This window comes from Pseudophryne corroboree, chromosome 8 (genome assembly GCF_028390025.1).
Source record: "Pseudophryne corroboree isolate aPseCor3 chromosome 8, aPseCor3.hap2, whole genome shotgun sequence".
NCBI classification, from domain to species: Eukaryota; Metazoa; Chordata; class Amphibia; order Anura; family Myobatrachidae; genus Pseudophryne; species Pseudophryne corroboree.
The window spans coordinates 25972953-25995314 of record NC_086451.1 but is presented as its reverse complement, the minus strand read 5'-3'; the positions used below and the strand labels follow the sequence as shown (position 1 = coordinate 25995314).

General features: G+C 48.1%; 1 protein-coding gene across 4 annotated transcripts in view; it reads right to left on the bottom strand.

The window, feature by feature from the left end:
• Nucleotides 1–22362, bottom strand: part of MBD1 (methyl-CpG binding domain protein 1) — a 54369-nt gene that overhangs the window by 14585 nt on the left and 17422 nt on the right. For all 4 annotated transcript variants that reach the window (XM_063936108.1, XM_063936106.1, XM_063936109.1 and 1 more), the window contains exons 2-5: nt 11363–11494; nt 11085–11196; nt 10729–10862; nt 6650–6735 (exon numbers count right to left, since the gene is read on the bottom strand). In XM_063936108.1, coding sequence (XP_063792178.1) covers nt 6650–6735; nt 10729–10862; nt 11085–11196; nt 11363–11472 — 442 coding nt within the window. In that variant the 5' untranslated portion in view covers nt 11473–11494. The remainder of the gene's footprint in view (nt 1–6649; nt 6736–10728; nt 10863–11084; nt 11197–11362; nt 11495–22362) is intronic.

The window sequence follows — 22362 nt, the reverse complement described above, 5'->3', positions numbered from 1 at the left end:
AATGGTTCAAAATATGAAGACTGTAAGAAATCTAAAACCAGATTCAAGTCCCATGGCGCTGTAGGTGGAATGAATGGAGGCTGTACTCTGAGGACACCTTGCAGAAAGGTGTGTACAGACGAGCAATAGAGCCAATCGTCTTTGAAAGTAAATTGACAAAGCAGATACCTGCACCTTTAGTGTAGATAAACGCAGTCCTCCATCTAACCCCGTCTGTAGAAAGAACAAAAGACGGGATAACTTGAAAGATGATGTCGGAAATTTCCGAGCTTCACACCAACCTATATAGGCACGCCAAATTCTGTAATAATGAGCTGCTGTAACTGGTTTCCTAGCTCGTAACATGGTTGGTATAACAGATTCTGGAATGCCCTCTCTTCTTAAGAGGGCAGTCTCAACAGCCACCCCATCAAACGCAGCCGCGCTAAATCGGGGTAAAGAAACGGACCCTGTTGTAACAGGTCCGGACGTAGTGGGAGCGGCCAAGGATCTTCTGCGAGTAGTCCGCGGAGATCCGAGAACCAAGCTCTCAGAGTCCAATGAGGCGCCACTAGTATGACTATGGCGGACTCTCTTGATCCGTTTTAGCAGCAGAGGGAGCAGCGGAAACGGTGGAAACAGATATACGAGGCTGTACGGCCACGCGATTGTGAGAGCATCCACCGCCGCTGCCTTTGGATCTCGAGTTCTGGACACATACTGGGGCGTTTGGTGATTGTGGCGAGATGCCATCAGGTCCACTTGAGGGTAACCCCACCTCTGGACCAACATGTGAAAAACTTCTGGATTTAATGCCCCTTCTCCTGGATGAAAATCCCGACGGCTGAGATAATCCGCCTCCCAGTTGTCTACTCCCGGAATGAACACTGCCGACAATATCACTTGGTGATGCTCGGCCCAATTGAGGATTCGAGCTACTTCCCACATTGCCATGCGGCTTCTCGTTCCTCCTTGTTTGTTGATGTACGCGACCGCCGTCGCGTTGTCCGACTGCACCTGGACAGTCTTAGACCGAAGCATGTGTACTGCTTGTCGTAGCGCATTGTAAATTGCCCGGAGTTCCAGGATATTTATAGAACGCAATCTTTCGTGATCCGCCCAGAGACCCTGGAGCTGACAATTTTGAACTACAGCTCCCAAACCTCTGAGACTTGCGTCCGTCGTAAGAATTATCCAATTCCAGGCGCCGAACCGTTTCCCTGCGGTTAGATTGTGTACTTTGAGCCACCAGAGTAGAGATACCCTGGCCGGTGGCGACCTCACCCTGTGGTGAATCTGCAGATGCGAGCCTGACCACTGTGCGAGCACATCCAGTTGAAAAGGACGCGAGTGAAATTTTCCGAACTGAAGCGATTCGAAAGCCGCCACCATTGTGCCTAAGAGGCGAATGCACAAATGTACCGATACTGTGCGTGGCTTGAGCACTAATTGTACCAGAAGACGAATAATCTGTACTTTCTGTTCTGGTAGGTAAATTCTTTGATTTACCGTATCGAGAATCATACCCAGGAATTGAAGTCGTTGAGACGGAATTAGATGTGATTTCTTGAAGTTGACAATCCAACCGTGGTGAACCAGTACATTGTACGTTAGCAACGCATGTTGGAGGAGCATCTGTTGAGACGGAGCTTTGATGAGCAGATCATCCAAGTACGGAACTATTGTCACTCCCAGGGATCTGAGATGAGCTATCATCACAGACATCACTTTGGTGAATACCCGAGGCGCTGACGAGAGGCCAAACGGTAGAGCCTGAAACTGGTAATGGTTCTGCCGCATTGCAAAACGCAAGAACCTCTGATGAGGTGGCCAAATCGGAATATGTAAGTACGCATCCTTGAGATCTAGCGCAATCATGAATTCCTGTGGCTCTAAACCTGCAATTACTGACCGCAGAGATTACATCTTGAATCTGTAGTAAGTGACGTACTGATTGAGACCCTTTAAGTTAAAAATTGGCCTGACCGAGACATCCGGCTTTGGTACCACAAACAGACTGGAATAACCGACCTTGTTGTTGTACAGGGACCGGAATCAAAACTGCTGAATCCAGCAGGGACTGAATGGCAATTTGCAGAACCGCCCTCTTGTCGTCCGACAGAGGCAGTCCTGTCTTGAAAAACCGCAGTGGCGGGAGACAGTCGAACTCTATTTTGTAACCTTTTAACACTAAATTGCGGATCCACCCATCTGTGGATGTCTGGAACCACGCCAAATGAAACGTCTGAAGGCATGCTCCCACAATTGGAGATCCGAGATGGGCTGGGAGCCCGTCATGCCACTGGCTTGTCGGTGACCTTAGCGTCCTGACGACTGGTGTTGGTTTGTTGGAAACCACGTCCTCGACCTCGTCTACCAGGCGTGGCTGTTCCTCTACCACGGCCTCGAAAGGGCTGAGGTCTAAAGGATTTGAACGCCGGACCAGAGTATTTCCATCTTGGTACCGTTGGAGGCAATGGTAAGAAAACAGACTTTCCTCCCGTAGCCTCAGAAATCCATTTGTCCAATTCAGGATCAAACAACTTCTCGCCACCGTAAGGTAACGCCTCTATACCTCTTTTGACCTCTGCCTCCGCTTGCCAAGAACGCAGCCAGAGTGCTCGTTTTACTGTAACTAGCGACGATGAAATGCGAGAAGTGAGCTGACAGACGTCAGTAGAAGCTGTACATAGATACTCAGCAGCTTCACAGATTTGATCAACAAGAAGTATAAGGTGATCGTCATGTAGGGCAGACTTGAGTTCTGTTATCCATACAATTAGCGCCTTAGTGACCCAAATGCCAACCAACCCAGGTCTAAGCAACACTCCCTGCTGCTATATACATTTAGCATAGCTTCTATTTTACGGTCTGAAGGGTCTTTAAGTGTAGTAGCCGTTGGCACTGGTATGGTTAATTTCTTTGTAAGTTTTGACACAGACGAATCCACCATTGGCGGATTCTCCCATGTACATGTCACAGATTCTGGAAACTGGTAACTAGACTTAAATCTGCGAGGTATAGAAAACCGTTATCTGGATTTTTTCGTGTTTCTACTAACATCTTATTAAGAGATTCCGAAACAGGAAAACACATTGGAGATCTCTTTCGTTTAGTAAAGACGACTTCATAATTTGTCAGAGGCTCCTCAGTTTCTGTAAACTTCAGAGACTGACGCACCACTCTGATGAGATTATCAATGCCTGGGCTGTCAAAATCTTCACTATCTGACTGCTGGTCTACTTCGCCCTCCTCACCCTCATCTTGAGCAGTGAGGTCTGGCATAGAATCGTCAGAATGCAACATAGCAGAAACGGGTAAATCATAAGACAAATGGAATTTATCCCTACTAGCCAAAATGGACTTGGACTTATGGCAAGGCTGAGACCCCTCCGGTAGTTCCAGCGGTCTCACCCGAGACTCAGATCTTGCCGCTTCCCGCTCTTGTCGAGCGGCAGCCAATTCTGATTGCAACCCAGCCATTACAATGACTAGCATTTCCCAAGGAGGGTCCGGGGATGAAACCGGCTTTGAAACCGGAGGCGAAATTGTATTCGTAGCTGAATTCACAAAACATAATGTACATGTGGTAGATCCATCCGGTAACACACTTTTACAGACATTGCAGTGAAACTGCTTTTTAGATTTTGCTGGTGCCTTACTCATTATGCTGACAGACAATACAATATACAAAAGACAGACACTTGCACGACTCAGTAAAATTGTACTAAGGAGTGTGTAATATACATATATGGCTGCAGTGCAGTGCACGTGGCCAGTACTATATGAAACCTGATCCAAAATTCCCACTAACACCCCTGCGCCATCCGGTGGAGTAGAGATGTAGGACAGGAACGTTCTGGAATCATAGGAAGACACAGGAAGCATGGTTAAAATGGCCCCCATGCCATGCTTACAGTGAAATCACAGGTAAGGTTACAACATATGTCTTTATAACCTGTACCTAACTGTGGAATCAATATAGGCTTAACAACCTATTAACATAATGGATGCTGCATATGCAATATTAAACCCATGCAGCCTGTTATAACCCCTGCAGCACGGCATGCAGCCTATGCTCTGTGAGCAGCCTTATAGTGAAAGGCAAGGATTGACTCCCTGCATTTTCCCTGGACTCCGCTTTGTCCAATCTCTTATGCAATAAATTCACATTTGCATTTAAAACATTCCACATATCCAACCAATCAGGTGTCGGCGTTACCGGCGGAGACACCACACTCATTTGCTCCACCTCCTCCCTAGAAGAGCCTTCCGCTTCAGACATGCCGAGACACACGTACCGACACCCCCACACACTCAGGGGAATATCTAATCTGGAGACAATAAGACCCTTTGGAGAGACAGAGAGAGAGTATGCCAGCACACACCCAGCGCCAATGACCCTGGAAAACAAATTCCCAGATACACAGCGCTTTATTATTATACAATATACACTCACTGCCAAATTAAGTGCCCCCCCCCCTCTTTTTAAGCCCTCTGTCACCGTGTTCAGCAGGGGAGAGTCCGGGGAGCCAGCTTCTCTGCAGTGTGCTGTGGAGAAAATGGCGCTGGTCAGTGCTGTGAAATCAAGCTCCGCCCCCTCAGCGGCGGGCTTTGGTCCCACTCAAAAATACAATACTGGCGGGGGATTTGTATATATATTGCCTCCGCAGCTTATATATCCTAAAATGCCAGCCTAGAGGTTTTATATTGCTGTCTAGGGCGCCCCCCCTGCGTCCTGCACCCATCCGTGCCTCAGTGTGTGTTGTGTGTGGGAGCAATGGCGCGCAGCGTTACCGCAGCGCGTTACCTCATTGAAGATCTGAAGTCTTCTGCCGCCTGTGATGTCTTCTTTCTTCTAATACTCACCCGGCTTCTATCTTCCGGCTCTGCAAGGAGGGCGGCTCTGGGACGAACGGCTAGGGTGAGACCTGCGTTCCCTCTGGAGCTAATGGTGTCCAGTAGCCTAAGAAGCAGAGCCTATCATTTAAGTAGGTCTGCTTCTCTCTCCTCAGTCCCACGATGCAGGGAGCCTGTTGCCAGCAGTGCTCCCTGAAAATAAAAAACCTAACAAAATTATTTTAAACAGAGAAACTCAGGAGAGCTCCCTGTAATGCACCCAGTCTCCTCTGGGCACAGGATCTAACTGAGGTCTGGAGGAGGGGCATAGAGGGAGGAGCCAGTGCACACCCATTCTAAAGCTCTTTATAGTGCCCATGTCTCCTGCGGAGCCTGTCTATACCCCATGGTCCTTACGGAGTCCCCAGCATCCTCTAGGACGTAAGAGAAAAGAAAAAAAAACAGAGGAACAAGCAAGGAGTAATTTGCTCCTGGAACAAACCATGGGGGTAATTCGGATCTAATCAAAGATCAGCTAAATTTAGCCCCACCCCGCATGCCAGGCCCAACCACCCCACCCCCCCGCACATGTGCAAAAGCATCGCATGGCGGTGAGGCTTTTGCACCTGGCGAGTAGCTCCCTGCCAGCGCAGCTCCTGCGCACTGGCAGGCCGCTACCCACCGTGTCCCGGGTCTCAGCAGCTGCGTTGTCCAAACCACGCCCTGCACCACGCCTCCGGACCGCAACCCGCAAGCGGAGTTCTAACGCCGTTGGCAAGCGCCCTCCCGCCACCGCCTCTGCTTGTCAATTAGGCAGAGGCGATCGCAGACCCGAGATGCTTTTAGCATCTCACTGGGCTCCCAAGGTGCGCACGCACAGTGCGGCCACAGCGCGTGCGCACACCACAAAAGGATTTAGACTGCAATCACTGCCGCTGCAGCGATCCAGTCTGAATGATCCCCCCATGTTGTAATGCAAGCCTCCTTTCCCGATAAATCTCTGTTGTACCTGCAGTGCAGCATGGTTTTGCCAAGGTGCAAATTGCCCCTTTTATTTATTTGCTCATAACTTCGCACAAGACCCTAAGAGAACAGATCGCTTTAGGTTATAATGGATATAGATGTAAATTTAACAGAAATGCAGTCATACTGGTCACAGGCCTACGGGAACTTCATGGTCAAATAATTATTGGGATTAGGGCGTTAATTGCCTATTTGCGGACTGGGACTTAGATCATAGTAAAGGCAGTATAGGTTCCCTCTATATATCTTCAGCCATTGTCCCTTCATGCTCCATAGAACTCAGCTCGTCCCCTCCCCCCACCGACCAGCAGCAGAGCAGGTCTTGTAAGCTGTGACTGGAAGTACAGCAATTCATGTCCCTGCGTGGAGGACAATGGGAAGCTGCTATTCCAGTCACTTCCCGTCACACAGCCTGGAACACTAAACGTAGCAATGGTTTTATAGCCCAAAGGCCACAGCCAAATGCTACGATCCACTAGGGCAGTCCTCTTTATTAAGTAAGCAAAGCAGAGTGATTACATCCAGCTGGTCATCTCCGTATGCTGGTCTTCATCCACCCCTGTAACTTCTTCCATGTTATTTCTGGACCTACAACTATCCCAGGAGCATCGAGTCATAACCACGTAAGGAGGAGGATTGTGTATAAAGATGAGGGGGTAAATGTAATATAGCCTGCGAGCTGCAGACGTCGGCCATGTTGGTTTAGTCTTTTTAATGATTGTAGTTCGCAGGCTCTTACATTTACCCCGATATCTGCAAATGCGCCTCTCGACAAATAACTGTACAAAGCTCGTCAGCGAGCACTTACCTCTGCAGTCAGAACAGTACCACACAGTTTGCTTTGATTTACCAAACTCAACTCCAGTAAACCAGACGTTACAACCAGTGCAGCAGCTGGGGAGAGGGAGAGAGGGGGATCCATCATTAAATATGCACGTCCCAACTATTTACCCAATTCCTGCCCCATAACTTCCACATCGCTAAACATCCTGTTCCCCTTACTGCATCATTCCACCCTATACTACTTCCTCTTACTGGATATCCTTACTATACACGCCTTTACTGCATCATTCCGCCATATACCACTTCCTGATACTCCTGCATCCTCTTACCGGATACCCTCACTATATACACCCTATTACTGCATCATTCCACCCTATACTACTTCCTGTTACCGGATACCCTCACTATATGCACCATATTACTGCATCATTCCACCCTATACTACTTCCCCTTACTGGATATCCTCACTATACACGCCTTTACTGCATCATTCCGCCATATACCACTTCCTGATACTCCTGCATCCTCTTACCGGATACCCTCACTATATACACCCTATTACTGCATCATTCCACCCTATACTACTTCCTGTTACCGGATACCCTCACTATATACGCCTTTACTGCATCATTCTGCCCTATACTACTTCCTGTTACCGGATACCCTCACTATATACGCCCTGTCACTGCATCATTCCACCCTATACTACTTCCTCTGACCGGATACCCTCACTATATACTCCCTGTAACTGCATCATTCCACCCTATACTACTTCCTGTTACCGGATACCCTCACTATATACGCCCTGTCACTGCATCATTCCACCCTATACTACTTCCTCTTACCGGATACCCTCATTATGTACACCCTGTTACTGCATCATTCCACCCTGTACTACTTCCTTTTACCGGATACCCTCACTATATACGCCCCCTCACACTGCATCATTCCACCCTATACTACTTCCTCTTACCGGATACCCTCACTATATACACCCTGTCACTGCATCATTCCACCCTATACTACTTCCTCTTACCGGATACCCTCACTATATACGCCCTGTCACTGCATCATTCCACCCTATTCTACTACTTCTTACCGGATACCCTCACTGTATACACCCTGTCACTGCATCATTCCACCCTATTCTACTACTTCTTACCGGATACCCTCACTGTATACACCCTGTCACTGCATCATTCCACCCTATACTACTTCCTCTTACCGGATACCCTCACTATATACACCCTGTAACTGCATCATTCCACCCTATACTACTTCCTCTTACCGGATACCCTCACTATATGCGCCCTGTCACTGCATCATTCCACCCTATACTACTACTTCTTACCGGATACCCTCACTGTATACACCCTGTCACTGCATCATTCCACCCTATACTACTTCCTCTTACCGGATACCCTCACTATATACACCCTGTAACTGCATCATTCCACCCTATACTACTTCCTCTTACCGGATACCCTCACTATATACGCCCTGTCACTGCATCATTCCACCCTATTCTACTACTTCTTACCGGATACCCTCACTGTATACACCCTGTCACTGCATCATTCCACCCTATACTACTTCCTCTTACCGGATACCCTCACTATATACACCCTGTAACTGCATCATTCCACCCTATACTACTTCCTCTTACCGGATACCCTCACTATATACACCCTGTCACTGCATCATTCCACCCTATACTACTTCCTCTTACCGGATACCCTCACTGTATACACCCTGTCACTGCATCATTCCACCCTATACTACTTCCTCTTACCGGATACCCTTACTATATACGCCCTGTCACTGCATCATTCCACCCTATACTACTTCCTCTTACCGGATACCCTCACTATATACGCCCTGTCACTGCATCATTCCACCCTATTCTACTACTTCTTACCGGATACCCTCACTGTATACACCCTGTCACTGCATCATTCCACCCTATACTACTTCCTCTTACCGGATACCCTCACTATATACACCCTGTAACTGCATCATTCCACCCTATACTACTTCCTCTTACCGGATACCCTCATTATGTACACCCTGTCACTGCATCATTCCACCCTATACTACTTCCTCTGACCGGATACCCTCACTATATACTCCCTGTAACTGCATCATTCCACCCTATACTACTTCCTCTTACCGGATACCCTCACTATATACGCCCTGTAACTGCATCATTCCACCCTATACTACTACTTCTTACCGGATACCCTCACTGTATACACCCTGTCACTGCATCATTCCACCCTATACTACTTCCTCTTACCGTATACCCTCACTATATGCGCCCTGTCACTGCATCATTCCACCCTATACTACTACTTCTTACCGGATACCCTCACTATATACACCCTGTCACTGCATCATTCCACCCTATACTACTTCCTCTTACCGGATACCCTCACTATATACACCCTGTAACTGCATCATTCCACCCTATACTACTTCCTCTTACCGGATACCCTCACTATATGCGCCCTGTCACTGCATCATTCCACCCTATACTACTTCCTCTTACCGGATACCCTCACTATATACGCCCTGTCACTGCATCATTCCACCCTATACTACTTCCTCTGACCGGATACCCTCACTATATACTCCCTGTAACTGCATCATTCCACCCTATACTACTTCCTCTTACCGGATACCCTCACTATATACACCCTGTCACTGCATCATTCCACCCTGTACTACTTCCTGTTACCGGATACCCTCACTATATACGCCCTGTCACTGCATCATTCCACCCTATACTACTTCCTTTTACCGGAAACCCTCACTATATACGCCCTGTCACTGCATCATTCCACCCTATACTACTACTTCTTACCGGATACCCTCACTGTATACACCCTGTCACTGCATCATTCCACCCTATACTACTTCCTCTTACCGGATACCCTCACTATATACGCCCTGTCACTGCATCATTCCACCCTATACTACTTCCTCTTACCGGATACCCTCATTATGTACACCCTGTCACTGCATCATTCCACCCTATACTACTTCCTCTGACCGGATACCCTCACTATATACTCCCTGTAACTGCATCATTCCACCCTATACTACTTCCTCTTACCGGATACCCTCACTATATACACCCTGTCACTGCATCATTCCACCCTGTACTACTTCCTGTTACCGGATACCCTCACTATATACGCCCTGTCACTGCATCATTCCACCCTATACTACTTCCTCTTACCGGATACCCTCACTATATACGCCCTGTCACTGCATCATTCCACCCTATACTACTTCCTTATACGTAGCTTCTTCTTACTGGATATCCTCCATAAATATGCCCTGTAACTGCTGCATTCCACCCAATACTACTCCTCGTTCATAAACCCTGATCCTCTGACATCATACCACCCTATACAGCTATATAACGCTGCACCTCTTACCACATCAAATTGTAATTAAAATGTCATGCCCCCTCCCACCCTAAAAAAAGAAAATGAAACACAGAAATAAATCTTTTAAACAGGACTCCTTTCCTACTTTGGGATGTATTCCTTATAGTGACAAGCACTATGGGGACCCCAAAACGCTGGGACATCGACAAGTGTGAAATGCACTTAAAGCATTTCAAGGGCGCCAGCAGTACAACCGTCAACACGATGTACTGTCGGGGGCCATGAAATGCTTTTCACACTGTCATTTATGGTGCAAAACTCACAGGCTCACACACTTCTAGTCTGAAGGAAAAACTTCGGTCCGGTGATGGTGGGAGGTCTTAGAGGGAGGCGGAGCTTTGTTGCAGTTCTAGTTAACTATTTAATATCTGCTCCAAGTGCCCATCCCTCTAACCCAGAGTCTGTCAGTGTCCTCTTGACTGGATGTAGGCGAAATATGGAACAAGCTATGACAGGACCACCCGTCTCTACATCAAAGTAGATTATTTTACTCCATACTATCCCTAACTCCAACCTGAGAATACTATGCACAATCCTGCAGTATCCTATATCTACATCCCAACTACCTGCCCCTTCGCTGTACTTCTACAGCCGATCCTTCCTGTGCAATCACTTTAAAAGGGTCTTATCCAATTCCTAGTGAACTTACATGGGCACAGACTCTTTTTCCACATTATTTTCCGGCAGTTGGGTAGGAGTAAGTGGAAAGGACAAATTTAGCTTTTTGGCTTGGGATTCAGCCGCAGGTTTGGGGGCTAAGCAAGGCTTCTTAGGAGTCCTCCGCTGTAAATAAGACCATATGAAACAATTATTCATAATAATCAAAAACATTCTACAAGTAATGGTGTAAAAACAAAAATGTTGACCATCGAGAACAGACTCTAATGGTTGTATTTTCAGGACACGTCCACATTTTTGTTTTTATAAAAGACAAACATCTGATTGGTTAACAAGGTCATCGCCACCTTTTATACAGTGTTCCCCCGTGGAACAGTAGGGTCTTACCTTCTCAAGTGGTATTACGGTACCGTTCTTAAAGTCAAACATAGACAGGTCAACAGAATCCCCTAAGAACTTCCACATTTCAGTCTTGCTTCGGAAGCGTTTCCCGGTGGGGCTAAAAAATACAAGGATATAAGGCCACAATTACAAGAAAATTGAGCAAAAACGTGAAACTCAAATCCAAAAGCTGCACTCCGACCAGCGAATACCTTACTGGCTGCCAATTACGGGCAGCTGCTAGGTTATAAAATACATGAAATAAAGATTCCGTCCAGCAATACCTCTGATAGTACGTGTCCGACTGACCACACGATGCTCCCGATTTACGGGTGACCGTCCGCCGCATCCAGCCGGGGCCCAGAATGGGCCAGTCTCTCCAGCCTTCAGACATGGTGACGGGAAAATGCCTGCAACTGAAACAATAGAAGGAGATGGTAGATTTGTCACACAGCCTGGAGCAGCTGCCGTAATGTGCGAGGGACTCGCATCGAGAGATACACATGGATGCTCTCTCTACTCTGGGCTCTGACTCATTACATTCCTTGTATTCCAGCCCACAAGACAGACTGCTGTGGGAGGAAGTGAAGCAGACAGGAACACCCTGCAATGCGCTGACATCTGAGGCAGCCTCTCTCCTCCATCCCCCGGGGTCAGTGCATGCCATTAATGCACCAGCACGGCCCAGTGAAATTCCCTTCACAGGCAGGGGAATCTGAAGGCTACATTGCTGCACCAGGCAGCTTCAAAAGTAAAACCGCTCTAAGAACCGATGGTGATCATGTAACCCAGTCTAGAGAATGCATCCAAACACACGTGCTGCGCTCCCACGTGATGTAACCACACTACACAGATGCACAAAACAAGCCGATCGAGGGATTCACAGAATCTGGATTTATAATAGAGATGAGCGGATTCGGTTTTACTCGGTTTTACTCGGTTCTCAAAACCGAATCTTATTGGCTATCCAAAACACGTGACATCCGTGAGCCAATTAGATGCCGTTTTGAGAACCGAGTAAAACCGAGTAAAACCGAACCCGCTCATCTCTAATTTATAAACACACGAGAAGGGTGAACAAATGTCCTCTCGGGGGAGACACATGAACGCAATCAATCATTGTCACTGCACGGCTGCAAAAGTGACACAGATTGGGCAAGACAATGGTTCTCCGCCACAGGACAAACGTACCAAATAGTTGGGTCGAGAGGATGCTTCTACACACTTGACCAGAAGGCGACACAAATTAGCCGGCACATATTTAAATGGGGGTGGGGGTATATGTTACTGTACGTGACCACTAACGCCAGATGCGCCTTATAACATCCACATATACACACACACACACACACACATACTGCAGCTCATTTTACCCTCCACCCTCTCTTGTAATGCATTTCCCATCATCAACAGCCCACCCCTGTAATTTACTTCTCCCCCCTCCCATTACTTGAACCTGCTCCGGTGATTCATCCTTCTATCCCCTGTAGTTATACGGAACCCCCATCACCGATAGTAAGAGATGTCCCCAGAATTACACTTAATGCTGCTGCTCTGGGTCACAAGTGGATGGCGAATATGTTCACCGGTGATGAGGGGCGCAGAAGACCAGCAAACATATGGAAGACCAGAAAGAGGAACCTTGCCTTCCAGGGACTTGAGATCAACGTGCACCAAGCTGCTGTTACAGGTAGGTTATTATCAGGGTTTACCATAAGGAAGGAGCTTCTCAGTCTTCAGAGAGCCACTCTAGTAGGTGCTTACATGCTTTAGTACCTCTGGAACCGTGGGGTATAGTGGTGACAGCAGGAGCCCGAGCAGTTTAAGAAGTTCTTATTGAAGTCCTAGCTTCTCTCTCTCCTATTCATTGAGGCAGATGTAGTAACCTGGAGAAGGCATAAGGAAGTGACAAACCAGTGATATATGCAAGGTGATAAAGGCACCAGCCAATCAGATCCTAACTGTTAATTTACATATTGGAGCTGATTGGCTGGTGCCTTTATCACCTTGCACATATCACTGGTTTGTCACTTCCTTATGCCTTCTCCAGGTTAATACAGCTGCCCCAGAATTCCTTATAGGCCCATTACACAGGTGGAAACGCTAGTTTCTACTTGTTTTAATTAACAGGCCCATTCATTACAAGGGGCCCAATAGGGCGGCCAAATACACAGCAAATTCTGAAAACTTGCAGTTTTCAACGTTTGCCTGGGAGGACAAAATCCATCTTCAGCTTTTCAGAGCAGCTGTCCCGACGCCATAGAAATGCTAAATTGCTCCAGTGAAGGACCTGGAAAACCTCACTAGAAGGTGCATGACCAGCTTCCCTACTGCTGAGCATTCACTGCATCTGACATCACTGGTGGATCACCGTTCATGTAACTCACAAGGAACGCTGGTGGCATTATCGGGTTACGGTACACCAGCCTACAGCATGGAACCAGAGCCCACGTCGGGAAAAAAAACCGGCCGGAGGGGGTGTTCCTGTGTCACTGGATACCTTCATGCTTTCAGCTACAATAACGATGTGAACTGTAGCGGATAAGAGCTCTTTGGCTGCATCCTTGGAAAGGCTTAATTGTTTTTTTTCCCTTTAAGGGGGATATTTTCATTTGGACATCAACTGGTCACAGAAATTAAAATTCACCAACTGCAAATTCCATTATTTGTCACAGAAGAAAAGGAAACTTCCTCGACGTACTCAACACAACAGCAAAAGAAGCTCATACCTAGAGTCTAGTGAAAGAACAGTGCGCTAGACAGTATGTGGGAACAGCGTCCAAGAGGCACTTTTGTCTGGGCACGGGAGGCTGATCAAAAGAATTCACCATGACTCCTGGCCGCTACGGCCCTCAGTGGGATCGCGGAGGCCTGGAGAAACGCTACACAACACTGCTAGATGCAAGACATTAAAACACAAAGGAACCAGAATGTAGGTTTATTACCTCCCCTTTGCAAATGAGGACTTTACGGCCTCAGACTACAGACGCCGGCACAAGAGCAAGTAATGACCCTAGAACGAACCAGATTCTACACCTAATAATCTGGTAGAAAGGGAATCGAGGTTTTTGAGCTATTCTCAAACCGAGGAGACAGTCTGTGTATGCAAGGCATTCCCACATGGAAACCGGTAACTCAATGCAACAGAGCAAGAACGGTCCTCGAGATCTACCAACAGTTCACAATTTCCAGACCACCTAACTGGTGCACAGGTGTAGTCATTACTAATTAAGATGTGCTGCATTCATTCCTGACAAGTCTACAGATCTCCAGGAGGCCTGGAAAACATGAACTGTTGCTAGATCTCGAGGACCGGTTTGGCCAGCCCTGCCTTACAGCAATACACAGGATGCCATATCTGAACATTAAAAGTGGCACCACAGCTCCATCATTCCCGGACACTCTTCTGCCTGGAAATCTTTTCCCGTTTACACGATTGCCATCTGGCCTCTCAAACTTGCCAACCACCTTCACCAACCTACAACAATGGCTGCAACTCAGGAAACTGGGTGTTGCAGCTTGGCCCTCTCTGGACAACTACCTGCTGATAGGCAAATCAGGACGCGCCAAACAAAGCAATGTGCTCGAAGTTCTATCTTTCCAACAGGACCATGTTTACATCATAGACCACAAAGACTAGAATCGCCTAATATAGGCTCAATAACTGCAATTTTGCTTGTCAAATTCAGAGTCAAAAACAGACTTTGATAAAACAGTATCTCGGAATATCTGCAGTGCTTCTTCAGACTTCACAGCAGTCCTAATGCAGGGGTCAAACCTTGGTGTGTTGCGTAAAGAAGGGAAAGATTACACCTCCAGGGTATATACAGGGTGATGACTCCTTACCCTCGAGACAAGCCCAATCTAGGGTAGTATGATTGTTAGGAGTAAACAGGGGAGTTATTTCACGCATCTGTCCTATATCATTGTCTGCCAACTCAACATTGTGATGTGTTTAAACTACACATTGCCCACCTCCCTGACCACCGGTTTCCTTTCTGCAATGTATCTTACCCCATCCAATAAAAGCTTGTAAAAACAAAAGGCTCTAACAGTATGTAATATAGGGGTTGATTCAATTCGGCAACTTAAGAATAGCGCCGGGAATTAGCTCCCGACGCTATTCAATTCAGCTGCTAGTGACCCGCAATTGTCGGGAATTCTTCTCTCATCCCCGGGGGATGAGAGTAGAAACCCGACAAAGGTGCTGCCTCGCGGCCGGCGCGAGGCTGATTCTGTCGGGAATCAGCCTCGCGCCGGGGAGTTAAGTTGGAGAATGCCCGTTCTCCCGACAATTCAACCTGTTTAGTCGGCGAGAACGGGACATCGCTGACTTAACTGGAGCTGAATTGAATAGCGTCGGGAGCTAATTCCCGGAAGCTATTCTTACATTGCTGAATTGAATCGACCCCATAGAGGCAAGTCACTATTATACTCTGTAACTCAGAAACGGAATTGTTCCTGGCACTTTTACTCGTGGCATTAATCACGCGATCCAACTCATTTAATTTGCCCCTCAAGTCTATAACCAGATCTCCCCTGAAAACTCTTATTCCATTTTTTAAATACTAACAATATATATATATATATATATATATATATATATATATATATATATATATATATATATATATATAAACACAAGACCTTTATCCCCACCAACGTATTAATACCTCAAGCCCTGCTGTCAGCAATACACAGCCTAACCCTACTTGTCCCTTCGATGTAAATCAAACTTATAATGCCAGTAGCCAATTTCTAATTATTTTTTTTTGTTTTTGTTTTTTACACAGAATCAGATGTATGCTGAAAATAGGAATTTAATACCTACCGGTAATTCCTTTTCTCGTAGTCCGTAGTGGATACTGGGGTGACATTAGTACCATGGGGTATAGATCGGGTCCATTGGAGCCTGGGACTTTAAGAAATCAGTCAGTGTGTGCTGGCTCCTCCCCTATATGCCCCTCCTGCAGACTCAGTCTAGGAAAACTGTGCCCGGGGAGATGGACATACTTTGAGAGAAGGATATAAAACACAAACAGCGGTGAGGTAACGAACCAACACACAACAATAAAGATAGCAGAGCTAACCAGAACAGAGAAAAGCAACGCTAACCAAACAAGGGACAGTAACAGCAGACCCAACCAAGAACACTTACAACCAGGTAAGCAGGAACTCGAGGAACTGAGGCGGGTGCCCAGTATCCACTACGGACTAGGAGAAAAGGAATTACCGGTAGGTATTAAATTCCTATTTTCTCTAACGTCCTAGTGGATACTGGGGTGACATTAGTACCATGGGGAAGTCCCACAGCTCCCAGAACGGGTGGGAGAGTGCTGAGACCCCTGCAATACCGCCTCACCAAACTGAAGGTCATCTCTGGCCAAGATGTCGAACCTGTAGAATTTTACAAGCGTGTTCGAACCAGACCAGGTAGCTGCACGGCACAACTGTAAAGCCGAGACACCCCGGGTAGCCGCCCAGGAAGAACCCACTGACCTAGTGGAGTGGGCCTGGATAGAACTCGGCAGCGGCAATGCTGCCAAAGAATAGGATTGTTGAATGGTCAACCTGAGCCAACGAGCAATGGACTGCTTATAAGCAGGACGACCAATTTTGGTAGCGTCAAAGGACAAAAAGGGAGTCCGACTTCCTGTGACAAGCTGTCCTCTTGACGTAAATCCTCAAAGCCCTCACAACGTCCAAGGACTTTGGAGCAACAGATGTGTCAGGCAGTGCCGGAACCACTATCGATTGATTAATGTGAAAAGCAGATACCATTTGCGGCAAAAACTGTGGGCGAGTCCTGAGCTCCGCCCTATCCCCGTGAAATATCAAATACAGGCTCTTACAGGATAAGGCCCCCAATTCCGATACACGTCTTGCAGATTCTAAAGCCTGCAACGTGTTTTCCACGTTAGATATTTCAAGTCTACCCTGTGTAAGGGTTCAAACCAGTTCGAAATGGAGAAAAGTCAAGACCACATTGAGATCCTACGGAGCTGTGGGAGGGACAAAGGGTGGCTGAATGTGAATAACTCCCTTTAGGAAAGTCTGTACTTCTGGGAGTACCGCTAGTTGTTTCTGGAAGACTATAGAGAACCGAAATCTGAACTTTGATGGAGACTTACCGTAGGCCCTTATCCACACCTGCTTGCAGGAAAAGGCCAAGTTGAAATTCCGCAGGAGGATATTTTCTACCCTCGCACCACGAGACATATTTCTTCCAGATACAATGGTAATGTTTGGACGTGACCACCTTACGGGCCTGGACCATAGTGGAAATAACCTCGGACAGGAGACCTTTTCTAGTTAAGATATCCCTCTCAACTTTCAAGCCGTCAAACGTAGCTACAGTAAGTCTGGATAGACGAACGGTCCTTGTTAAAAAGGTCCTTGAGTAGCAGCAGAGGCCAGGGTTCCTCCAGAGAGGATCCCTGTACCCGGCCCGCGTACCAGGCCCGTCGAGGCTGAATTGCCTGAACCCTTTCCCTTTTGAGTCTTTTTAGAACTCTTGGAATGAGAGGGATTGGAGGATACAGGTATACAAACTGGTAGTTCCACGGCGCCGTCAGAGCGTCCACTGCTGCAGCCTGCGGATCCCTCGTTCTGGAACAGTAACAACGGAGCTTCTTGTTGAGATGAGAAGCCATCAGGTCTATCTGCGCACAGCCCCACCGGTGAACAAATTGTTGGAACACCTGAGGGTGAAGGCCCCCATTCCCCCGGATGGAGGTCGTGCCTGCTGAGGAAGTCCGCTTTCCAGTTGGCCACACCTGGAATGAATAGGGCTGAGAAGACGCTTGCGTTGGCTTCCGCCCAGAGAAGTATCCTTGACACCTCTCGCATTGCAGCCCTGCTTCTTGTTCCTTCCTGTCAGCTGATGTACGCCACCGCCGTGGCGTTGCCCGACTGCACCTGGATGGCTTGATTCCGAAGGCGATAGGAGGCCTGTAGAAGAGCATTGTAAATTGCCCCGAGTTCCAGGACAATTATGGGTAGGGCAGATTCCCGACTCGACCACTTTCCCTGGAACTGATCCCCCTGGGTCACAGCACCCCAACCGCTGAGACTGGCATCCGTGTCAGTATGGTCCAAGACTGGGTGCTGAAAGACCGACCCTCCACAAGGCGAGAGACTTGTAGCCACCACATCAGGGACATCCATGCTTTTGGTGAGAGAGTTATACTCTGGTGCATGTGCAGGTGAGAACCTGACCGCAGATCCAGCTGGAACGGATGCGCATGAAACCTACCGTACTGTATTGCCTCGTAGGAGGCCACCATCTTGCCCAGCAATCGAATGCAAAGATGAATCGAGAGTTTGCATGGTCTGAGCACCAAGCGGATCATAGCCTGGATAGTCAAGGCCTTGTCCATCGGAAGGAATACCTTCTGAGATACCGCCTCCAGGATCATTACCAGGAACTGAATTCTCTGAGACTGTTCCAGGTGAGATTTCTGGAAATTTAGGATCCATCCGTGATCCGTAAGCAGGAGAGATGTCAAGTCGATGCTTTGTAGCAGTTGTTCCCTGGACACCGCCTTTATCAGATCGTCCAAGTACGGGACTATGTTGACTCCCATCTTGCGCAATTGCAGCATGATCTCCACCTTGACTTTTATTAATACCCTTGGAGCTGTGGAGAGACCAAAGGGTAAGGCCTGGAACTGGAAGTGTTGATCCAGTATAGCGAACCGAAGGTAAGCCTGATGGGGTGGCCATATTGGGATATGAAGGTATGCATCCTTGATATCCAGAGATACCAGGTACTCCCCCTCTTCCAGACCGGAAATCACTGCCCTTAGGGATTCCATCTTGAATTTGAATACGCGAAGACACGGGTTCAGGGATTTGAGATTCAAGACTCATGCCGAGCCGTCCAGCTTCGGAACCACAAAGAGACTTGAATAAAATCCCCTTGTTTGCAGCAGAGGTGGTACTGGCACAATAACTCCTGTGGAAAGCAGTTTTTGCATTGCTGTTTTGCAAGGTAACTCTTGCTTCAGGTGAAGCTGGCAAGGCAGACTTGAATAATCTGAGAGGAGGAAGTTCCTGAAATTCCAGCCGGTATCCTTGGTATATGAGCTCCCTCACCCAAGGATCCCGGCAGGACTTTGCCCACACATGGGTGAAGTGCTGAAGGCGAGCACCTACCTGGAAGTCGCCTTGCTGCTGGAGCCCACCGTCACGCGGAGGGCTTTGTGGATGAGGATCCAGAGGCCTGGTCCAGAGCTGCAGCAGCTGCCGGTTTACGGGACTTACCACAAGTTCCTTTAGCAGCATTGGACGGTGCGTAATTCTGGCTCTGCCTCTGAATTTTGCCACACGAAAGGACTGCAGAGAGGGCCCAGGGTAGGGACGTCTAGCAGGAGGTGCAGCAGACGGTAGATAGGTAGACTTACCTGCTGTCGCCTGAGATATCCACTTGTTTAGTTCTTCTCCAAACAAGGCATCGCCCGTAAAAGGAAGGTTCTCAACACCCCTTTTGGAATCCGCCTCTGCTGACCATTGTCGCAGCCACAAGGCTCTGCAACCGAGACCGCCATAGCGGTGGTACGGCCATTAATGAGACATAATTCCTTAACTGCCTCAAAGTTTGCAGCATCTTGAGTATGCTGCAGTAGTATAATGATCTCATCCTGAGGTAGGGAGTGAAACCCATTTATTATATTATCGGACCATTTAATAATGGCCCTAGATATCCAGCAGCAAGCAATAGTGGGGTGTTGAGCTACGCCCACTGCTGTATAGATTGATTTGAGAGTAGTCTCAATTTTGCGATCAGCTGGGTCTTGGAGAGAAACAGCCCCAGGTACAGGCAGTATGAGCTTACGTGACAGCCTGGACACTGAAGTATCCCACGGATGGTGGGCTTTCCCACACTTTCCTATCCTCAGCAGGAAATGGAAAGGAATTTAGTAACCTCTTAGGAGTAATACATTTCTTGTCAGGATTTACCCACGCCTCTTTGGAAAGGGAGTTTAATTCTTTTGAGATAGGGAAGGCGACAGAGGAATTTGGTTTCACATTCAACAATTCCTCTTCTGGGTCTGTCTCCTTACCATGTAAGTTGAGGACTTCTTTAATAGCATAAATCAGGGCCTCAACCACCAGGGACAGAGCACTGTCATCTTCCACCTCCAGTTCTCCCTCATCTTATGTAGCCCAAACACTTGAGATATCAGGTACAATTCTTCGATTTCGACCGCATCTGTGAGATAAATCGATAGATTGTATGCACATTTTAGGTACGATGAGACGCGATGCGCGGGCACGCCGGTCGAATGTCGCGTCTCAAGATAGTAAGTGCTGCACTTAATATTTATCGAATCGCAGTGCGATCGCATGTGTTTTTAAAAACACATGCGATATATCGCACTGCATTGCGCGATGGGCACCCACCGGGGGTGGCCGGAGGCCACCCCCACTCGGCTGTGACGTGCCCAACACGTGATTACACAACACCTGAACTGCCGGTGCGATGCCCCGCGATGTCGCGTCGCGGGTCATCGCACAAGTGTATGGGCACCATAACTGGTATTTCAGTATCAGTCAGACTGGCGCATCTGTGGGAGTGTGCGTTTATAAGAGACCACCAGAGGGGGCTGAGTAGCCCGACTGTGGTCAGCAGTCTTAACCAAGAAATCATCTACAAACTATCTCAGGGTTTGCCTTTCCCGCTTTGCAGCAGCAAACTCTGTATTTGTATCAGTAATCATAGTTTTAAATTATTCTACCCATTCAGCCACTACCTTGTGAAGGCAGAGAACACTGGGTACATAGTAGGGACCCTTGTGAAGAGGGTGTAAACTTGGTGTTGCAAGAGGGACACACAGATTTTATTCCCAGACATGCTTACAGCAGAAACACAGAGATATAACACAGAGCAGTGACAACACGTTAGTGAGACAGCACAATAAGCCCAGACAGCCCTGACTGGAGTGACACAGAGAGGATTGGAACCAGCTCACAACACCGCAGTCCAGAGCAGCGCCCCGCTGGGTATATTTATATGTTTGCTATTAGCACCGCGGTATAACCGCTGTATATATGCTGCCCCCTTTCTATCAGACCCCTGGTACCAGTATAATTAGTGGTTCAGTGGCCTCTAAGGAGGAGCAGTCTCAACGTGCAGCAGGAAATGGGGCCTTTCAGCTTCTGGTTCCACTCTCCTAGAAGCCCCGCCCCTTCACTGGCGCGCAGTCCCGATAGAGATTATACTGGCATTTTATGTCATATTGTGTAAAGAGAGAGATTAGAATCCCCCTTTTACTCTGCGCCCGTGTGGGACCCCAGCGGGCACCGCAGCTCGAGGCCCGGTGTAGTACTCACCGCGTCTATTCGGCATCTGTTAGAGGTGGCGGCATGCTGCCGGCGTGGGCTCACACCCTGGGGCATGAGCTATATTAAGTTGGTTCGTAACCCCCCGCCCCCCAACCCTACATCGCACAATGCAGGCAGACTGGTTGCCAACCAGTGCTGCCTGAAAATAACAAACTAACAAAGTCTGAAGAAAACTCTCTGGAGCTCCAGAGAATGCACCCGGCTCCTTGGGCACATTTTTCTAAACGGAGTCTGCAGGAAGGGCATAGAGGGGAGAAGCTGGCACACATTGATTTCTTAAAGCGCTCGGCTCCAATGGATCCGATCTATACCCCATGGTACTAATTGTTAGGCGCCGAGGGTCCGCCCGTCAGTGCGGCCCGGCGCCTAGCAACTAGGGACGCCGCAGGCAGACAGCCGCCGGCTCCCTAGCAACGCTAGACGCCGGGCGCACGGAGCCGCTCTGACCATAGCAACGGGGACGCCACTGTCGGACCGCGTTCCCCGTTGCTAGGTCTAATGAATCAGGTCAAATTGCATCCTGGCCGTGCAGCATGCAGCTGCACGGCATAATTAACATTACCCTGTCTGGATCCGGATTGGAGGGGTTCTAAATAAAAGCACTCTCAGGACTTCTCACAGACGCCGGTGATAGCTTCCTGTTGCTGTGTCTGTTACAGAGAGTTTCCAGTCCTGCTCCATCCGGTTGTTCCTGCCCTCAGTGATCCAGTACTCGGAATTTGTCATCTTTCCTGGAGTCCTACCGAGCACCTTTAACATCCAGTGGTGTTCGTGAGTCGCGGCGTAGCCGTGTGTTGCGGCTTGACCGCTTACTATTTATTATTTAGTTTTATTGTGTTCCGGAGCTTTTGCGGAGGATTCCGCTCCCACTAGTCCACTCTGGTATCCAGCGGTGCTGGATAGGAGTAACGGATCAGTGGATCTTTGGTTGTCCTTT